Below are 18,294 nucleotides of genomic sequence, written 5' to 3' on the forward strand. Positions count from 1 at the left end.
TTTTCCCTTTATTTTTTCTTGTCTTTTTTGTGAAATGGCTAATGTGGGATGTTTTGCATGATTTCTCATGTGTAATTGAGATCCTATTTCTTGCCTTTCCAATGGGTGTGGGAAGGGCTGGGGCAAGGGAAAAAATTTGGAACTCAAAATTAAAAATTTTTAAAAACTGCTAAAATAAAAAATATATTTGAAAGAAAAAAAGGAAATAAACACAGAACTAAATAATTGCTCATGGTGGTGTTGTGCTAATTACACAGAGAAATGGTGATGTGCACTTAAATTAATTTATTTACTATGTACTATACCAAATTACCAAAGTGTTACTTTATGGAACCTGAAAAAAAAAACAACCAACCAAATTCATCTGAAACAATAAAACATCAAGAATCTCAAAGAAATAATGAAAAAAGTGGTAAGGATATTAAACTATACTGGAAAATAATAGCAATCATGAAAACCATTTGATACTGTTTTGCTTTTTTAAAACTAATGGGAAAATTACAAAGCAATTTGGCAATATTTCCTACCATATAGCATAAAATCCAAAGAGATACATGATCTAGACATAAAAGATTATATCATAACTGGGGAAAAATCTGGTGCTGTTTCTCTGATAAGGGTCTGATATACAAGATACATCAAACATTGATTCAAATATATAACAAGGACCATTCCCCAATAAATGGTCAAAGGATATAAATGGGCATTTCTCAAGGGCAAGAAATCCAAGCTATCAACAGCTGTATGGAAAAAAAAAGAAGCTCCAAGTGATCAGTTCTGGTGGTTGGGGCATTTATTTCCCCAAAGCTTTTGGGTTTTGGTCCTGGGCTGTCTCCACTGGGATCTGAGAGAAGATGGTGTTTAAGGCATTGGTAGTGGTTGGACTTGACTGGCACATGGGTGCCTTGCTTCTTTAGCTAGCCTGGCCCGTGGGTGGGGATGGCCCATACAAAGGCACGGAGAGGGGAGAATTCCAGTTCTGTGATTCATGTTTATTAGATACTTTGAAACTAGGTGTCCTGATGACATTTCCAACTCAACATGTCAGGATCAGAACTCATGTTCTTTTCCTTCAAATCTCCCCTCCCCCCACTTGTATCCTCAATTATTTCTGTTGAGAGTACCGCGTCCTATCAGTCACCCAGGTTCACAGCTTCAGTTATTGACTCTTCACTTTCCCACCGATCTTGTTTCTGATCAGTTACCAAGTCCTCTCAGTTCTGACTTCACCTCTTGGATCCATCCCCTTCTCTTCATTCCCAGCCCTAGTTGTGCCCTCCTCACCTCTCACATGGTCTATTGCAATAACCTCCTAAATGGTTTCCCCACTAGTGTCTCCTCTCCAATTTTATCCCCAACACAGCTGCCAAATTGATATTAACAAAGCATGTATTTGACTAGATCACTTCCTTGCTCAAGAAGTTCCAGTGTCTGTCTATTGCCTTTAGGATAAATGATTACTGTTTGGCATTTAAAGCCCATTTGGCTCCAAGTCTACATTTCTAGGCTTATTGTGTATTATTCCCCTTCACACTCTATCTTCTTCTTTTTATTTTTTTTAGCGAGGCAATTGGGGTTAAGTGATTTGTCCAGGGTCACACAGCTAGTAAGTGTTAAGTGTCTGAGGCCAGATTTGAACTCAGGTACTCCTGACTCCAGGGCCGGTGCTCTATCCACTGTGCCACACAGTTGCCCCTTCACACTCTATCTTCTAACCAAATTGCTCTTTTCCCTGTTCTCAACACTCTGCCTTTCACTTCCATGTCTTTGTTCAGGCAGAGCCCTTACTTGGAATGGCATCTCTCGCTGGTCCCCACTCCCAGCTTCCTGTACCACCTTCTACTGGAGGCCTTTTCTGATCCTCCAGGTTACTAGTGCCCTCTCCCTGTGGAAAATACCTTGTATTCTTTTCACAGGGTTTATTTTTATCTTTGTATATTCTGTATCCTCAAAATAAATGCTCATTGAAATGAATTGATGTCACATGAAGGATTTTTCCTGTATCCTCAAGCTTGTTGGCCACCACAGCTTTTTACAGAATCAGTGAGTTCCTTCTCAAATGTGATTAGGGACTCAAAGATGCTCCTTTTAAAAATAAAAATCTAAACCTTGCTTATCTTAAGGTCCCTTCCAGCTCTCAAAGTATCAGATCCTACTGGGTTCACTGGTATTGGAGCTACAAGCCCAGCACTCATTCACTTACCTAGACATCCTGATCAGGATCATCTGCCCCTTTTTATAATCTCAGACCTATATTCAGCCAATTAAAACGCCCTTCCATTGCTTCCATTTTTGATGCCCTGTATCTGTTCCCAGAAAAAGCATTAGTGTCAAGATGGGCTGTAGTGCTCGCTTGGGCTTGGAGTGCTCCATTCTAGCACAATTTCTCTCAGGATTGATTTTCTTCCTTCAGTGATGGGAGAAGAAGGGGAAAAGACAAATGGGAAAAGCAGCAGAGGACTGCCAGTCTCTCACCTCTTCATTTCTTTCTGTCTCCTCTCTCCTTTCCTGTCTTTCCCCCTTCTGTCTTCATCTCTCAGTGCTTTTTTTGGGGGGCGGGGGTGGGGCAATGAGGGTTTAGTGACTTACCCAGGGTCACACAACTAGGAAGTGTCAAGTGTCTGAGGCTGAATTTGAACTCAGGTCCTCCTGAATCCAGGGCCAGTGCTTTATCCACTGCACCACCTAGCTGCCCCCCTCTGAGTGTCTTCAGCTTATCTCAGAAAACCATGAGGATGAACCCTGGAGCCCTGACCTAATTCAAATGAAAAACTGTTAAGCACCTACTATGTGAAAGGTGCTGTTACATACTGAGGATACAAATATGGAATAGGACTTAATTTTTCCCTTCAAGAAAATACCAATCTTATGGTGTTTAAGTACTTTGCAAACAAGTAACTATATTCATTCTAATTATGGCTACAGTTTTATTATTACTATTGTCCATGGAGAGGGATAAGAAAACTTGCAAATATCAATGCTATAAATTTTAAGTGCAAAGAAGTCCAAACTGAAGGAATGAAATTCTTCCTGTATGTGTATGTGTGTGGGAGGGTGATGGAGCACTAGGTTGAAGTTTCATGGGAGAGCTGGCACTTGAACTGATTTTTTTTTTTTAAGTGAGGCAATTGGGGTTAAGTGACTTGCCCAGGGTCACACAGCTAGTATGTGTCAAGTGTCTGAGGCCAGATTTGAACTCAGGTCCTCCTGAATCCAGGGCTAGTGCTTTATCCACTGTGCTACCTAGCTGCCTCTGAAGGGAAGAATTTTTGCAGTTTGGGAGTAGGGAAGACCATTTCACACATAGGGAAGGGTGTAAGCAAAAATCATGATGGTAGAAAAGGCTAAGACAAGGTCTGGGAAGAGGGAGCACTCTAGTTTGCGTGGAATGCAATCTGTATGTGATCCAGATGAAAAGGTAGATTGTTGTCAGACTATGAAAGATCTTGAATGCCAGGTTAAGGAGAAGCAACAGGGAGTAATTGCACGCTTTTGAGTGAAGGAGTAACATGATTACACTGGTATTGTATTAGGAAGATAACTTTCATAGCTGCACCAAGGATGGATTGGAAGAGGGAGGGAATGGAGAGACTACTGGATGATATAATCCAGGAGACAGGTAGTGAAGGCACAGAGTGGGTTGCAGTGGGAGGGAAAGAAAGTATAGTCCACCATCACTGATACTTTTACAAATAATAACACTTTTCTTAAGCTAGGTCTGAAAGAAACTGCAATAAGGTAGGTATGTAGGTAACAGTGGAAAAAATGGTAGGTCTCTTTTATGGGAATGGCACTAGGGGGCACCTGAGCATAGCAACTTACACAAGACCCAAAAGCTTAACTCCAAAATTCAGATGGCTATAACTAACCTAAATAGGCTGCCCCTTGTTCATTTGAAAACTTTTTGGCTTCTTTTCTGATGTAGGACCTAAAACCTTGCAGAATTAATCACACCTCATGAACAATTTTTTGGCCAGTCCAATTTCTTTACTGTAATTAAAGAGGTAACTACCAAAAGGTTATTTTAGCCTTAAATCCTCTTGCAAAATAGCACTAATTTAAGGTTTTTTTTTTTCCTTTTCTGGCAAGTCCTTAGACTCCCAGGAGATCTCTTATAAAGAAATATCATCTCTTTAAAATTGAATTAGGTGGTGTTGATTCTCTTGCACATTAATCTCTTGTGTTAGTGTCCTCCAGGCTGAAATCATGAAAAGTGGCAACACAGAAATTTAATTTAATGCTCAGTAAAGCTCCACTATTCAGATATAGTAGTTATATTTGGAGCACCAGAATGGGGTTCTTTGGATAGTTCATTGGGGTTTGTATCACCACCACTCAACTACTATTGTGATTAACTGGTGTAACATCCTGGATAATATAAAGGGGGAAAATCAAATCTTTTAACTTCCTCCTCTAAGACAATATCTTCAAATGTATTCTGTGGGCTTTGCTATGGGTATCTGGGATACGGCAGAAGATTTTAAAAGCTACCTTGCATGACCACACAGGGTTCTGGCAAGTCTTGTGCTCTGGGATGCTCTGGCCTTTTCTCTTTCTTTTGGAGATATAGACACCTGTAGGAAAAACCTGCAGTTATTTTTATACACATCTTTCTCATCTCCTCACAGACAGCTGCCAGGCGAATTAAGGTCAAGTGATCCCTTACAAACGTACCCACCTACAGTTCCTACTTTCATAACATGCTCTCTGATAGCACGTCTATCTCTTGACCACATGCCTGACACAGCAGACTATCTCATGACAAACGTGGGAAGAGGCTGACAAAAACTTCAGGCACAGAACTGGGTGGAGAATCAGGTTTTATTCTCCTGTTTGTTATTGCTTCATTAGTACATTTTTGCATCCTCTCCAAGTAAAAAAGTTCCATCTTTTTGAGCAGCAAAATTTGAAGGGCTTGAATGTGTAGATTAAAAAAAAAAAAAAAGCTTTGTTTTAAGTTAGATAGCAGAGGGAACAGAGTACTAGGCTGGAAGCCAGGAAGACAGGTATTCAACTCAGCCTCAGACACTAACTAGGTGTGTAACCCTGGAGTCAATCTGTCTGCCTCAGTTTCCTCAACTATAAAATGAAGATAATAATAGCACTTCCTTTCTGAGCTTGTAAGCATCAAATGAGTTAATATTTGTAAAGCTCTTGCTATGTAAATGATATTATCGTTAGTCTAGCTTCTCAGTAAGAAAACTTGTCTAGGATGAATAGGATGACTACCACAGGCCTGATTTTGAATAGTTTATTAAAGGAAAGGTGAAGCATCAGTTTCAAATTGTACAAAAGGAAAAACCTCATATTGTAAATGTACAATTTACAGAAGTACTAGCAAAACCAATCAAGGAGACACTCAAAATACAAAAATCTATTTGACTTCAAACTGAATTGGAAACCCATTGGAGGTACCTAGATATTAAACCTTTTTTTTTTTGTTTTTTGTTTTTTGTTATACAGTATTCTACAATTCTAAGTTAGGATTCGGTTTTCCACAGAGGACTGTGAAGAACAAGACCGGCCTGTGATTGTGACTCAAACCATGCAGCATCGATCATGATTCTCCGCTCTCCCAGAACTACTGAGCTGACATGTTAATGTAGCTCTTCCTGCTGTCTTTCTTCCAAGAAAGTCAAAGTTCTAACAGCACAGCATTGTTTGTCCCCTCTTAACCCTGGCTGAGGAACTGCTGAATTAGCAAGTCAAACATTTTTGGCAACCAAGTCTTATTTTGAGGACTGTACACACATTTTGAAAAAAAGTCTTGACTTTTTTATGTTTATTAAAAGGATGAAAACATCCAGTTTCTTTTTCCTCCTCCTTCCCAAAAGGGAATCACTGGGTGTGCAGATTTTTATCCTTTTTAAAAAAGAATGAAATTTTTGGTAAAAGAGAAAGTTTCATGATTTTGTTGCAGCTGCTTTAAAAGTAGCCACGTAATCAGAAATAGCTGTTCTTACGGTGGATGGCTGTGTTTTGAAGTTCCAGTGCTAAAGAATCAAAAAGGATGAGGATAAGTTGTTTTCTCAAACTACAATAGCAGCAACTGGGCATAGTCAAGAAAAGCTGAGCAGAATGAAACTCAAAACCACTGAAGACATTTAAACCTCTTAGTACAATGAATTAGCTCAGGACTAATTTGGCCTTTCTTCTCACTTGAAAATTTATGACTTTTCTCCCTGCAAAGAATAACTTCGATTATGCACAGTTAACACTGAAAATGGAGCTGGATTCCTTGGTAAGCTTAAGAACTTCACCCTCTAAGCACACACCTCAATGCAGCACATACTTCTAACTGGCAAAATGAATTTACAAAATGATTCAGCACATAAGGGGATTGACTGCATGGGAAGCAGACACGTCTATGATACAGTTACAATTGCTTCTGAACAGCAAAGTGATTATTTTAGGAATTCATGATTATTTTCCTAAGAAATGGCAGTCTGTTGTACCTTGGGTTTGGCAGGGCATGATATAAGTGATAAAAACAGCAAACTGATAACTTGAGAACTGTTTGTTTGTTTTACTGAGAATACTTTATTTGCTGGTATAAGTCGCTAAAAATGCACAGAACAAATACCCATAGAAAATGTGCTGTGTTCGTGTCTCCCTGGTGCTATAGAAAATGCATTGTTGCACAGCATTTGTTGGAAAAGTGGCTGCATGGACATTCTGATTTTATGCCCCCTTATAAATAAAAATAAACCTTCTTTCTCAAGAGTATATAAAATCTGGGTTTTTCATCCCTGTCTCCGGGGTGTGTGTGTGTGTGGATGTGTGTCTGTGAGTGTGTGTGTGTGTGCGTGTGCATGTGTGCGTGCGTGCGTGCGTGCGTGTGTTTGGCAGCAGTGCACTGGGTCAGGGCTCCATCATGGGTTGTCAGTGTTCTGCTCCTCTCCATGCCCATGGACCACAATGTCAACCACATCCAGTGTGTTCAAAAACACTCTTCTGCAACCAGGATGACCGGCTTATATAGCATCATTGCTAGTCAATGACTGACTAGCATAGGTTTAATAAAAATGGTTAGCTCTTAAAACATAAAAAGGCAAATGTTAAAACAGTTTTAAATTGTACAGCAGGAAAATAAAGTTAAAAATATTTTTTTTTCCACTCAATGCTGAGTTTTCATAAAACAGGTGTACAACAGTGTTTATCTTGACAGCTGTCTTAAAAATTTAAAATCCCCACCCCCCCCATCCAGAAAAAAACCACACACATCTGTATTGGGATAGTCCAGTACTAGAATACAAATGATTTTTCAGGTCAGTCTTTCTGAGGTGACTGTTCACCGACATTCCTTTGTGTAATTTACATGCTCCTCTCTCTTCTGCTTTGTCACTGCAAAAAGGGATTGACCGTAATCATTTGATTAAAAAAAAAAAAAGCAGATCACATCAAAAGTGTTTGTTTTTTTTTTTTTTCATACAAGCTATCACAGTATATAGGCCTCTAGCTCTAAATAATAGAGTTCCGGATTTATAAAATTTCTTCATCAGACTTCAGAACATAGGCATTCCAAATCCCTAGAAAAGTTAAAAAAAAATTGTTATACATAAGACCCAGAAAATGGACAAAAAACACCAACTAAAAGAAATATATAAACTTACACAGAAAGAAATAAGCAGAATTAAGAACAATATATACTATGACTACAGTGCTATGAATGAAGAGGTCACAAAAAAGGAGTTGAACCATGAATCAATGAAAAACCAATGAAGGTCTTGGAGAAGAGAAAGTGAAACACCTCTCCCCCTTCAGAGTCCAGAGGTGGAAGAGTACTAGGTCAGAATAATGCATATTATCTGGGTCACTGTATGTGATGTTTTTGCTTAATTATTTTTCTTTGTCAGGACAGAAAGTTTAATCTGGAGAGGGGGAGGGTTGAAATGATTGTTCTATAGACAAAAGGCACGTATTAAAAAACTTACTGGGGGCGGCTAGGTGGCGCAGCGGATAAAGCACCGGCCCTGGATTCAGGAATACCTGAGTTCAAATCTGGCCTCAGACACCTAACACATATTAGCTGTGTGACCCTGGGCAAGTCACTTAACCCCAATTGCCTCACTAAAAGAAAAAAAAAACTTACTGAATCGTCTTCTATGATAGCTGCAGAATCAAAGAAATCTGGCCTCAATTCAGCTCGTTCTCTTCGGTTTCTTGAAGGTGGCTGAAAAGAGAAGTCATTTAGTGATTTGTTACCTGAGGGAGAATTTCCAAACAATGCCAACTACTTAAAGAGACTATATTTCTCAAAAAGATTTTTCTTTTTGGTTTAAAATAGCTTGGGAATCTACTTGTGAAAATTATGCATTTGTCAAAACGACTAAAATACTAAGAGGTTGAAAATTTTGTGTTTTCCCTTAGGAGCATTTTATTTAATGGAAAAGAAGATATTAATATTTCACGTAATGCCAATAAAGAAAGGTAAACTGAGTTTAGGATTGTTCTCAAATTCAGACTAAAGGATAACAGATTCATATTAATGCAATCATTTTTGGAGCAAGATAGTGTATAGACAATCTCTAAAATGATTTAACCTTATCCAAATGCCAACAATCCCAATCACCTGGGGCTCTAACATTCTATTATCAGTACTGCCATAACCCACATCTTGATTGCCACTCATCACCCACCTGGTCCAGGGAACTTATGTATCAGCATGCAGTCAATATGAATATATTTAAACATTAAAAAAAAAAATAAAAGCTCGTTGAATTTCTTTACCAGATCAATAACCATGGTGTCTTCAAATTCCTCATTCATATCCTCCAACTGACCCCGGGATGACATCATTACATCTTCAAAGATAGGCTCGGCATCATCCTCCATAAGGCCTCGGCTGAGTATGATAAGGGATACTTAAAAAAAACGCTCAAACTAAAAAAATCACTACTGATAATCTAGTTAGATCAATGCTTCAAATGAAAGAAAACAGGTTTCCTAAATGTATCATTTAAGTTCCATCTAGTGGTTTAGCCCTAAAGGAACCTAAAACCTGCTTCAAATTTAATCTCAAATAAAAGAGAAATACCAATCATTAAGAATCTGTAATTTTTCATGCCTTTACAAAGACCAATCAGTACAGAAACATAAACCACTTTACAAATCAAAATTTCTAGCATCATGCGGAGTCTTTTTGTTCCCGTGATCCTTAGTTATGCATACTTACACTGTGTTCCTCACTCCACTTCTCACTTTCATGTAGTTCATTCCTGTTCTGTCCTTTCGATTTAAGTCTTCTAACTTTTGTTGGCCTAACCAGGAGATCTGCATCTGAGGACTAAGAGAGACAGTGTATTATTATCTATCTGGCAGTGGCTGATTGCCCAACAGATTACAGTGCCTTGGTAATAAAACCATAGGAATTTGGCTTGATTACTTATCCAAATGAATTAGTTGGTTCATTTCTGTGGTCAGAAATCTCAAATAGATATTTTAAAAATTTGGGCAGCTATTCATAAAGAGACCAGGTTAAGAATGGGGATGAATCCACAGACAACTATTTCTAAGAGAGTCCCCTGAATGCTGTAATAAACACCTTGTATAACATGTAATATCTCTGCAAATAGACTCCTTTAGTACCATGTGCCCTGAAGGAGGGAATTCACACTATATATAAACTTGTTTTAGGAAAGAAAATTTGCCCCATTAAGTTAGGAGTGCTTAGCCTAAGGTTTGTGATCTGGTTTTAAAAAAATATTTTGATAACTGCATTTCAATATAATTAGCTTCCTTTATAATCCTAAGTATTGTATTTGATGCATATGAAAATCTTATTCTTAGAAGTGATTCATAGGGGCGGCTAGGTGGCGCAGTGGATAAAGCACCGGCCATGGATTCAGGAGTACCTGAGTTCAAAGCCGGCCTCAGACACTTGACACTTACTAGCTGTGTGACCCTGGGCAAGTCGCTTAACCCCCATTGTCACGCAAAAAAAAAAAAAAAAAAAAAAGAAGTGATTTATAGACTTCATCAGATGGTCTAAAGGGTACATGTCACAAGAAGGCTTAGGGTCCCCATTAAATCAAGAGACAGGTGACTTTTGGCTTCTCTCTTTCCAGGACACGAATTTGTTGTCTTGGGGGAAGGAGGCAAAATGGCTCAGAGATCTGTGCGTGTACTGTACAGCCTGTATCTGGCCTGGCCTGCAGGGCTGCCTTTCTTTGAGGAATAATAGCTTTGCTTTGAGTATGCTTGGAAGAAAACTTGATGTTGGAGCACCAGTTGTTGCAGAAATGCTATGAAGATGCTGGATTATCATGGTCTTCTTACAGACCTGCCTCTGTTCCTCTAAAGCCCACCCTACGTTCCATAGATAATATTCTCATTCCCTCATTCCCCTTCCCTGAAGAAAAGGGAAAACTCACCAGAAAAGAAAAAACAAAACAAAACAAAAAAAGTCCACAAATCTTGGAAATTTCCAAAGGATGCCACTTAGCAATCACTGCAGTTCATTCCTGATAAATATAAGATTTGTTTTTGAAGAAATTTCTTCCCAAAGCCATTGCCTTCTTACCTACCCCTGTGCTGTTACTCCCCTTGGTCTATATGGCCATTCACTTCTTAACCTGTTGCACTAATGGGAAATTTGAAACAATAAGCAACAGGACTCAGACAGATTAGTCCTGCAAATGACTTGCCTTAATCTGTTGAGTTGATTAGTTTATCACTAATGTTGTAACATTATACATTTTTATACATAAACATGAAATTATATATTTATAATAGATTTTTAATGGGTTTTTTTGATAAATGTATTCTTTACTTCAAGCTACCTTTTGTGTTTTCTGCATTGTTGCAATCTTCAAATGACCTCTTTTAAATGTTTGTTATTTTGTTACATACATTTTTTGTCTTTGGTGTCTATGCTATTTTTGCTCTTAAATGTATTTTATTTGAAGGTTACCTGCTGTTGAATATAATAAATTTGTTACTTGATATTGCCTTTTTAGGGGGGGAAAAAGCACAGTGATCATCCTGTACTCAGGGTAGAGAAGGAAACATACTGGAGAGAAGGGCCATTATTAGGTAAAATGGAAAGGAGAATGTGTCCTGTGGCCACAGGGGCCCAGAGCTTTTAGGGTTCTACTACAGAAAACATTAGTGAGTGGGGGAAACTAAAAAGGCCAGCCTGAAGAACTAAGTTTGTTGTAAAAGGAATATAAGTTTTCTTAGAGGCTAAGAGCTCCTGGTCAAGGACTAGGATAAAACTGGCTTCTGGTCTTTGGTTTAAAAATGGAGTCAGTGGTGTATTGGTGAAAGGTAATAATAGTTCCATTTAGGTCTTTGTTCTGCTGATAGCACTTTGCTGTACATGGAAGAAAGAGAAGATAAAAGAGGGACTGGAATTTAAGCCCAGAAAAGATGGTCCTTGGACAACTTAAGAGAGACTTCATATTCCTAGTATGTCTAGGGGGCAGGATGCTTTTCTTCCCCAGCAGACTGTATTGTTATGGATTTCTGGGGCAGGGAAAAGGACTTCTAAAACTCTAAAAAGAAATAGGAAAGCTAGCAATATAGTCCTTCCATCTTTGGAGAAAAAGTTTACATAAAATGTATTTTATATGAAACCAGACAGAGTGAATTTCTCTCCCAATAAATGCCTCTATTCCTTTTTTTTTTTTTAGAACTACATTCCACAGTCAAGTGAGAGAAGTTCTTTCCTACTTAGCTGAGTATACAACAGTTCAAATATAGAATGAAACAAAATCAAGTATAAAGAATCAAGAGATGTTTCAAGGTTAAATGAAAAATGTCAAGAAATGTACACTTAAAAAAAAAAAAACCGGCAACATAACTTTACCATACTGCATTTCTATACTATTTTCAGCACTAGTCTGGTGTCTACCAAAGAGTCTTTTTAGATTAAGTGATAAAAGGGCAACTTTAAGTCACCCAGAATTTCCAGAGGGAAGAAATATTACTGCCTCATAACCTTTAATCAATCAGCAATGGAACAAGAATGCTTCTAATAGTAAAACAATTCACTAATGCTTTTTTTCCCCACTAATACTTTTAATAATAAAAACGATAGCTAACATTTATGTAGCACTTTTAGGTTTTCAAAGAGCTGTGTACATGCTATCTCATTTGAGTCTCATAATAGCTCTGCAAGGTTTGTGTTATTCTTGTCTTACAGATGTGGAAACTGAGGCACAGAGAGGTTAAGTGATTTGCCCAAGGTCACACAGATATTAAGAGGCCACATCTGAACTCAGGTCTTCCTGATACCAACTCCAGAGGTCTATCCACTATACCACCTAGCTACTTCATAAGGAAATGGAAAGCCATTCAATTATGAGATGAAATTTATGTGATTAGCCTCTTAAAAGCCTTGAAAATACCCGAAGTGAAGTGCTAACACATTAACGTGAGTTGAAGTTCTACCATGTACAACTAAGATAGTTTCCTTAAAAAGAGGACAAAAATTAAACCTAGTATTGATGCTTGCATTCAAAGGCCAGACTTCCAAAGTACAAAAATAACACAGGAGGTATTTAATAAATATTTGTTGAATTGAATTTGATTTATTATTACTAATGCTGAGATATACTCTGTGACCACTGTGAGAATCAGGGTGCCATCCCTTGCTGAGAAAGACATCCTGAGAACCAGGGTAACACCCCATTGAAGAGAAAGCATGTGATTAAGTGTCCAGGAGCTGCCTGGCATCCGGAAGTTATATCTATTCATAGACCACCTGTAAGTCATGTCAATCAATGGACCAGCCAATTAGCTTGGAGCTGTGTGTGGGGACCATCCCTCTTCTGGTCCCTTTGTGGTCGCCAAATTATGATGTTTAAAATCTAATGTGTGGGGGGCAGCTAGGTGGCACAGTGGATAAAGCATTGGCCCTGGATTCAGGAGGACCCAAGTTCAAATCTGGCCTCAGACGCTTGACACTGTCTGACCCTGGGCAAGTCACTTAACCCTCAATGCCTTACCAAAAAAAAAAAAAAAATCTAATGTGTGATCGCCTCATCTGTCCCCTCAGTGTGTGTGTGGAGAACTAGCTAAGTTTATTGATAAATTCAGCAACAATTTAGGCTTTTAAGCATTTATTAAAGTATATTAGGGGTTAGCAAAGAGAGAGAGAGAAAGCCGCCTTCACCTAGCTATCCACGCTTCCAGAGAGAACATTTGAAGTTCTGAAAGTTAGGAGATCTGTCTACTCTGCCTGCCCCTGCCACCACACGCCTGGTCCCGACTGAAAAAGAACGATCCTCAGTCCATTCCAGTGGAAGCTTCCTGTGGGACTGGAAGAGGGGTGGTCCCCACATACAGCTCCAAGCTAATTAGCTGGTCCATTGATTGACATGACTCTCATTCTACCCCTGACTTTTATTCCCCTTCCTATCTGCCTGATGTCATGGACATCTCAATCCTATGCAGCTGATGAAGCCTGACTCAGTTTCCCCTCAGTATACTGCATTGACTGTAGTGCCATGAAGTTTGTCAATGCTCATTTCTCTTATTTCTCTGTTCTTTTATGATAACTCCCATAAGTATCTCAAGTGTCATAAAAAATACAATTTTGGATTTGGCCTTGACATCTGCAGCCAATTATATTAGATCCTTTAATTTCTCATAATGGCATGGGGATAATTAGGCAGATGATGCAAAAAGTGAAGAAACAAAGATAAAAATTATTTTCTAAATTAATATCACAATTGTCTTCTTAATCAATTCTCCACAGAGGGGAGTGTAGTAATATTAAATTTTAGAGAATGTTTCAATTTTTGTTTTTATTATGTTTCATGCATAACAACTGGACAATTATTGTAAAATCTCTAAAAGATTCTGTATTTCCTTAGACATGTTTTTGAGAAATCTCATTGTTTGATATGGTTATTGACAGAACTATTTAAGGTTGTGCTAAGATCAATTTTGTAGGAAACTTTCCATTTGATTACCAGTATCTGAAACACCAGAGAGACTTTACAATCACACCCAGAACTCTACAGCTGAGGCTTGTTGATCATCAGAATCCACGTGCGCAAGAATTTCATTCCACAACTACACTAGAGGACATCCCAAGAATCATCTGAGAAAAGACTTCCAAAACCTTAAATGGACATTTTCCTGTTTCCCTTTCCCCATTGCATACACTGTTTATAATGTCCACCTGCTAAAGGGGAGTGCCCCCTTTAGCCTCTGTAAATGTGTCGGTCAATTTCTTTTCTCCCTTTTCATTCCCTTTATTTTGTTAGTCATAAATATTTGTAATGTTATTGCTTCATGTAAGGAAATGATGTTTCTTCATGAAGCACAGTGGGGAATGAGAATCAGGGTACCACCACCTGCTGAGAAAGACATTATGAGAACCAGGACGACACCCCACTAAAAAAAAAACATGTCTCTAGCATCAGGAAGCTGCATCTATTCATAGACCACCTGTAAGTCACATCAACGGACCAGCTAATTAGCTTGGAGCTGTGTGTGGGGACCACCCCTCTTCCAGTCCCACAGGAAGCTTCCACTGGAATGGACTGAGGATCGTTCTTTTTCAGTCGGGACCAGGTGTGTGGTGGCAGGGGCAGGCAGAGTAGACAGATCTCCTAACTTTCAGAACTTCAAATGTTCTCTCTGGAAGCGTGGATAGCTAGGTGAAGGCGGCTTTCTCTCTCTCTCTTTGCTAACCCCTAATATACTTTAATAAATGCTTAAAAGCCTAAATTGTTGCCGAATTTATCAGTAAACTTAAGTAGTTCTCCACACACACACTGGTGGGTGGGTGGGGAGGCAGGTAAGGTGATCACACATTAGATTTTAAACATCAGTCTCTGTGACTAGAGATGGAAGACAAATCAGGAATGTCTTCAAGACGCAAGGCATGATGAAGAGATGTTGTATCTTTACTCCTCCCATCTCCCTATGGTAGCTGAGCTAGAGTGCATAGAACATTTGACAGTGAGACTGCTGGCTGGAGAAGAATGTTTCTGGCAATAATGACTCAGCTAGGGGCTCAAAGGAGTGACACCCAACACATGAAGTTCCACCTGTGGACAACTTCTGGATGTAAGTCTGATTCTATAATAGGGCCTCAGGTTGCATTAGAATTATATTACTTCTAAGGGTTAGATTAAGTAGTGACAATTTTTAATGTTCTTATGCTATGCTGCCCTGGTTTTAAAAAAATAACATATTAAGGAGTGGAATAATTTGAAATAATTTCTCTCATACTCAAACTGAGCTGTTTGGACAAGAGGCCATAACCACATTGTTATTCCTCACCTGGTGGCAATGAACCCCTTAATTATAGCTGAGGTACCTAGGAGAAAATAAATGGTCCCTCAAGTACTGATCTTCTGAGTTTAAATATAAAGTGATAACATATCCCTTGCGAGAAACCAGTCCTGGATTATTCTTCTCCATCTGCCTCCTCTGCTCCTACGCACATGCTGCCAAATGGAGCCGAAAGAAGTCACATAACCATGCTGATTGCATTCATTACACATTTATGTTATCCAATTTCTCTTAGGCCCTCACTACAGTAAGGCAATCCTTTTATTTTCCTTAACTGATTCCCTGCCCCACAGAAGCTCTTCTTTCTTCAGCTCCCCATACCTCCCCTTCCCCATCCTCTTAGCTGAGGACTGTGGCTCACTCGACTGAGGTGATGAGCTCTCTCTTTTCTTCTATTCATCTCAAATCCTGCAGACATCTTTCTTTCCCCAGTGTCTGATATTGAGGCAGTTTGAATCCTTGCCAAGCCCAACCATATCACATGGTCCTTGATCTATTCCTTCAAGTATTTCCAGGAAAATGTTCCCCTCAGTCATCTTCTTCAGCCTATTGATTTCTTCCCTATTGTTTTCACACATGCTCCAAATATCTCAACCTCAAAAAACCCTAACTAGACTTCACCATCTCTCATACAACCAAAGTGCATCTTCAAACTCAAAAAAGCTATCTATACTTGTGTGCTTAGTACAGTGCCTGGAGCAAAGCAGGCACTTAATGTTGACTGACTGAAGGGCTGATTGCTTTGCTTTTCTTTCTCTTATTTTCTTTCTTTCTCTACTTTTTAAATCTCATCTCAGACAACTCAGATGTCTTCCAGCCCTATCTCTTTTACCCTCATGTAATAAAGAGATGGCTCTACTCTTTGCCAAGACAAACCTCTCTAAATATCCAAGTGATCCCATTCCATCTTGTTTTTTCCAGGAGATTACCCCTGTTATCATATCCACTCTCTCAGTAGTCTTCAATCTCTCCTTGGCTGCTTCCCTGATGCCTGTGAACATGCTCATATCTCCCCATCCTCAAAACCACCTCACTTGATCTGTCCATTCCTCCTTCCTATTGTGCATATAATATCTCTTCCTTTTTGTAGCTAAACTCTTTGAGAAGGCTATTTACAATTGGTGCCTCTACCCCCTTTCCTTGCTTTCTTCCAAACTTTATGCAGTCTGGCTTCTGACCTAATCATTCCACTTGAACCACTCTCTCCAAAGTTACCAGTGACTCTTATATGCTAAATGTAATGACCTTATCTCAATTTTTATCTTTTTTGACCTTCCTGTAGCCTCTGACATGGTTGATCCACTTCTCCTGAATATTCTTTTCATGACACTGCTTTCTCGTGGTTCTCTTCCTGCATGCTTGTTCCTTTTCAGTCTCCTTTCCTGGATCTTCAACCAAGCTTCTCCTCCTAAACCTGAGTATTTCCAAGACTCTGTTCTGGTCCTCTTCTCTCCTCTTGACATATGAGGTCATGTGGTGATCTCATCAGCTCCCGCCAATTCAATTATCATCTCTATGCATGATTATCAGACATGTTTATACAGACCTAACCTATCCAGAGCTCAAGTCTCACATTTCCAAATGTCTACCAAACATCTTGCACTGGAGATCTCATAGACAACCTAAACTCAGTGTGTATAGAGTAAAGCTCATTTTCCTCCCCTAAATCCTCCCTTTGTAATCTTCGAGGGCACCATCATCTTCCCAGCCACCCAGGCTCACAATCTAAGTGTCACCCTTAATTAATTCTTCACTCTCATTCTCCCGGTCCTGCCATCCCCCCATCTAATCTGTTGCCAAGCCCTTCTACATAATATCTCTTGCGTATATCCCCTTCTCACCTCTGATACTGACCCCACCATGGGGCAGGCCCTCATGCATTCCTACCTACATTATTGCAGTAGTCTGCTGGGGGGTCTCCCCTGCTGCACTCTGGTCCATCCTTCACTCAGTTGCCAAACTGATCTCCCCAGAGTGCAAACTGGACTATGTAACAACCCCCAGTCCCACACCAATGCCCATAATTCAATCAATTTATCAGATCCCTTATTACTTTTAGAATCAAGTATACAATCTTGTTTGGCTTGTAAAGTCCTTTATAACGCGTCCCTTTCCTGAGTTCCAATCTTCTCACACCTTACTCCTCTCTACCTTACTCCATGCTACTAACACTGGCCTTCTGGCTCTTTCTTACTCAAACACCTATATTCTGACTCCAAGCACGTTTACTGGCTGTCCCCCATGCCTGGATTGTTCTTCTTCCTCACTACCACCTCCTGGCTTCCTTTGAATTTCAGCTAAAATCTCACCTCTTCAGCCAAAAGCCTTTCCTTGTCCCACTTAATGCTAGTATCTTTCTTCAGAGATTGTCTCTAATTTATCCCACACATACATTGTTTGTCCATAATTCTTCCCATGGTGCTTCCTTCAGTAGATTGTGAGACCCTTGAGAGTAGAGGCTGTTTTGCCTTTCTTTGAATTCCAACTCCTCCATCCTCCCCAATCCCCTTACACAGTGGCAGGCACCCACAGTGGTGGCTTAACAGAAAGAAGCTTGCTGACTTGACTCTTGCTCAGTGAGTAAGCTGCAATCTGCAATCCTGCCTGATCACTCAACTGAAACTGCTTCTCCCAAGTTACCAAGTCAGATATAATGGCCCTTTCTCAGTCCTATTCCTTCTCCACTTATCTCCTACATCTGACACCAATGACCACCCTCTCTTCTTGGATGCATTCCCCCTCTCTAAGCTTTCTTGAGACTACTTGAACCAGTTTCTCTTACCAGTCTTATTGCTCCTTTTCAATTTCCATTGTTGGCTCATGATCCATATCATGCTCTGAGTGTTCCCCAAGGCTCTGCTCTGGGCTCCATTCTCTCACCTCTTTTTGTGATTTAACTAGCTGCCACAGGTTTAATCATTAGCTATATGCAGATGACTCCTAGATGTATTGCTTCAGGCCCAGTTTCTCCCCTAAACTCTGTATCACCCATTTACCTTTCTAACATGCCAGACTGGATGTTTCATAGACCTTTCAAACTCA

At 39.5% G+C, this 18,294-nt stretch overlaps 1 protein-coding gene across 1 annotated transcript in view; it reads right to left on the reverse strand.

Annotated features, from left to right (window-relative positions):
* Positions 1–4,863: 4,863 nt before the first annotated feature.
* The window catches only part of STAG1 (stromal antigen 1), a 360,000-nt gene continuing 346,569 nt past the window's right edge, over positions 4,864–18,294 (reverse strand). Inside the window, 4 exon segments of the mRNA XM_043995188.1 lie at positions 4,864–7,529; positions 8,093–8,173; positions 8,731–8,845; positions 9,176–9,286. Of these exon segments, the coding sequence (XP_043851123.1) occupies positions 7,506–7,529; positions 8,093–8,173; positions 8,731–8,845; positions 9,176–9,286 (331 nt within the window). The 3' untranslated portion in view covers positions 4,864–7,505.

Source organism: Dromiciops gliroides, chromosome 3 (assembly GCF_019393635.1).
Source record: "Dromiciops gliroides isolate mDroGli1 chromosome 3, mDroGli1.pri, whole genome shotgun sequence".
Lineage (NCBI taxonomy): Eukaryota > Metazoa > Chordata > Mammalia > Microbiotheria > Microbiotheriidae > Dromiciops > Dromiciops gliroides.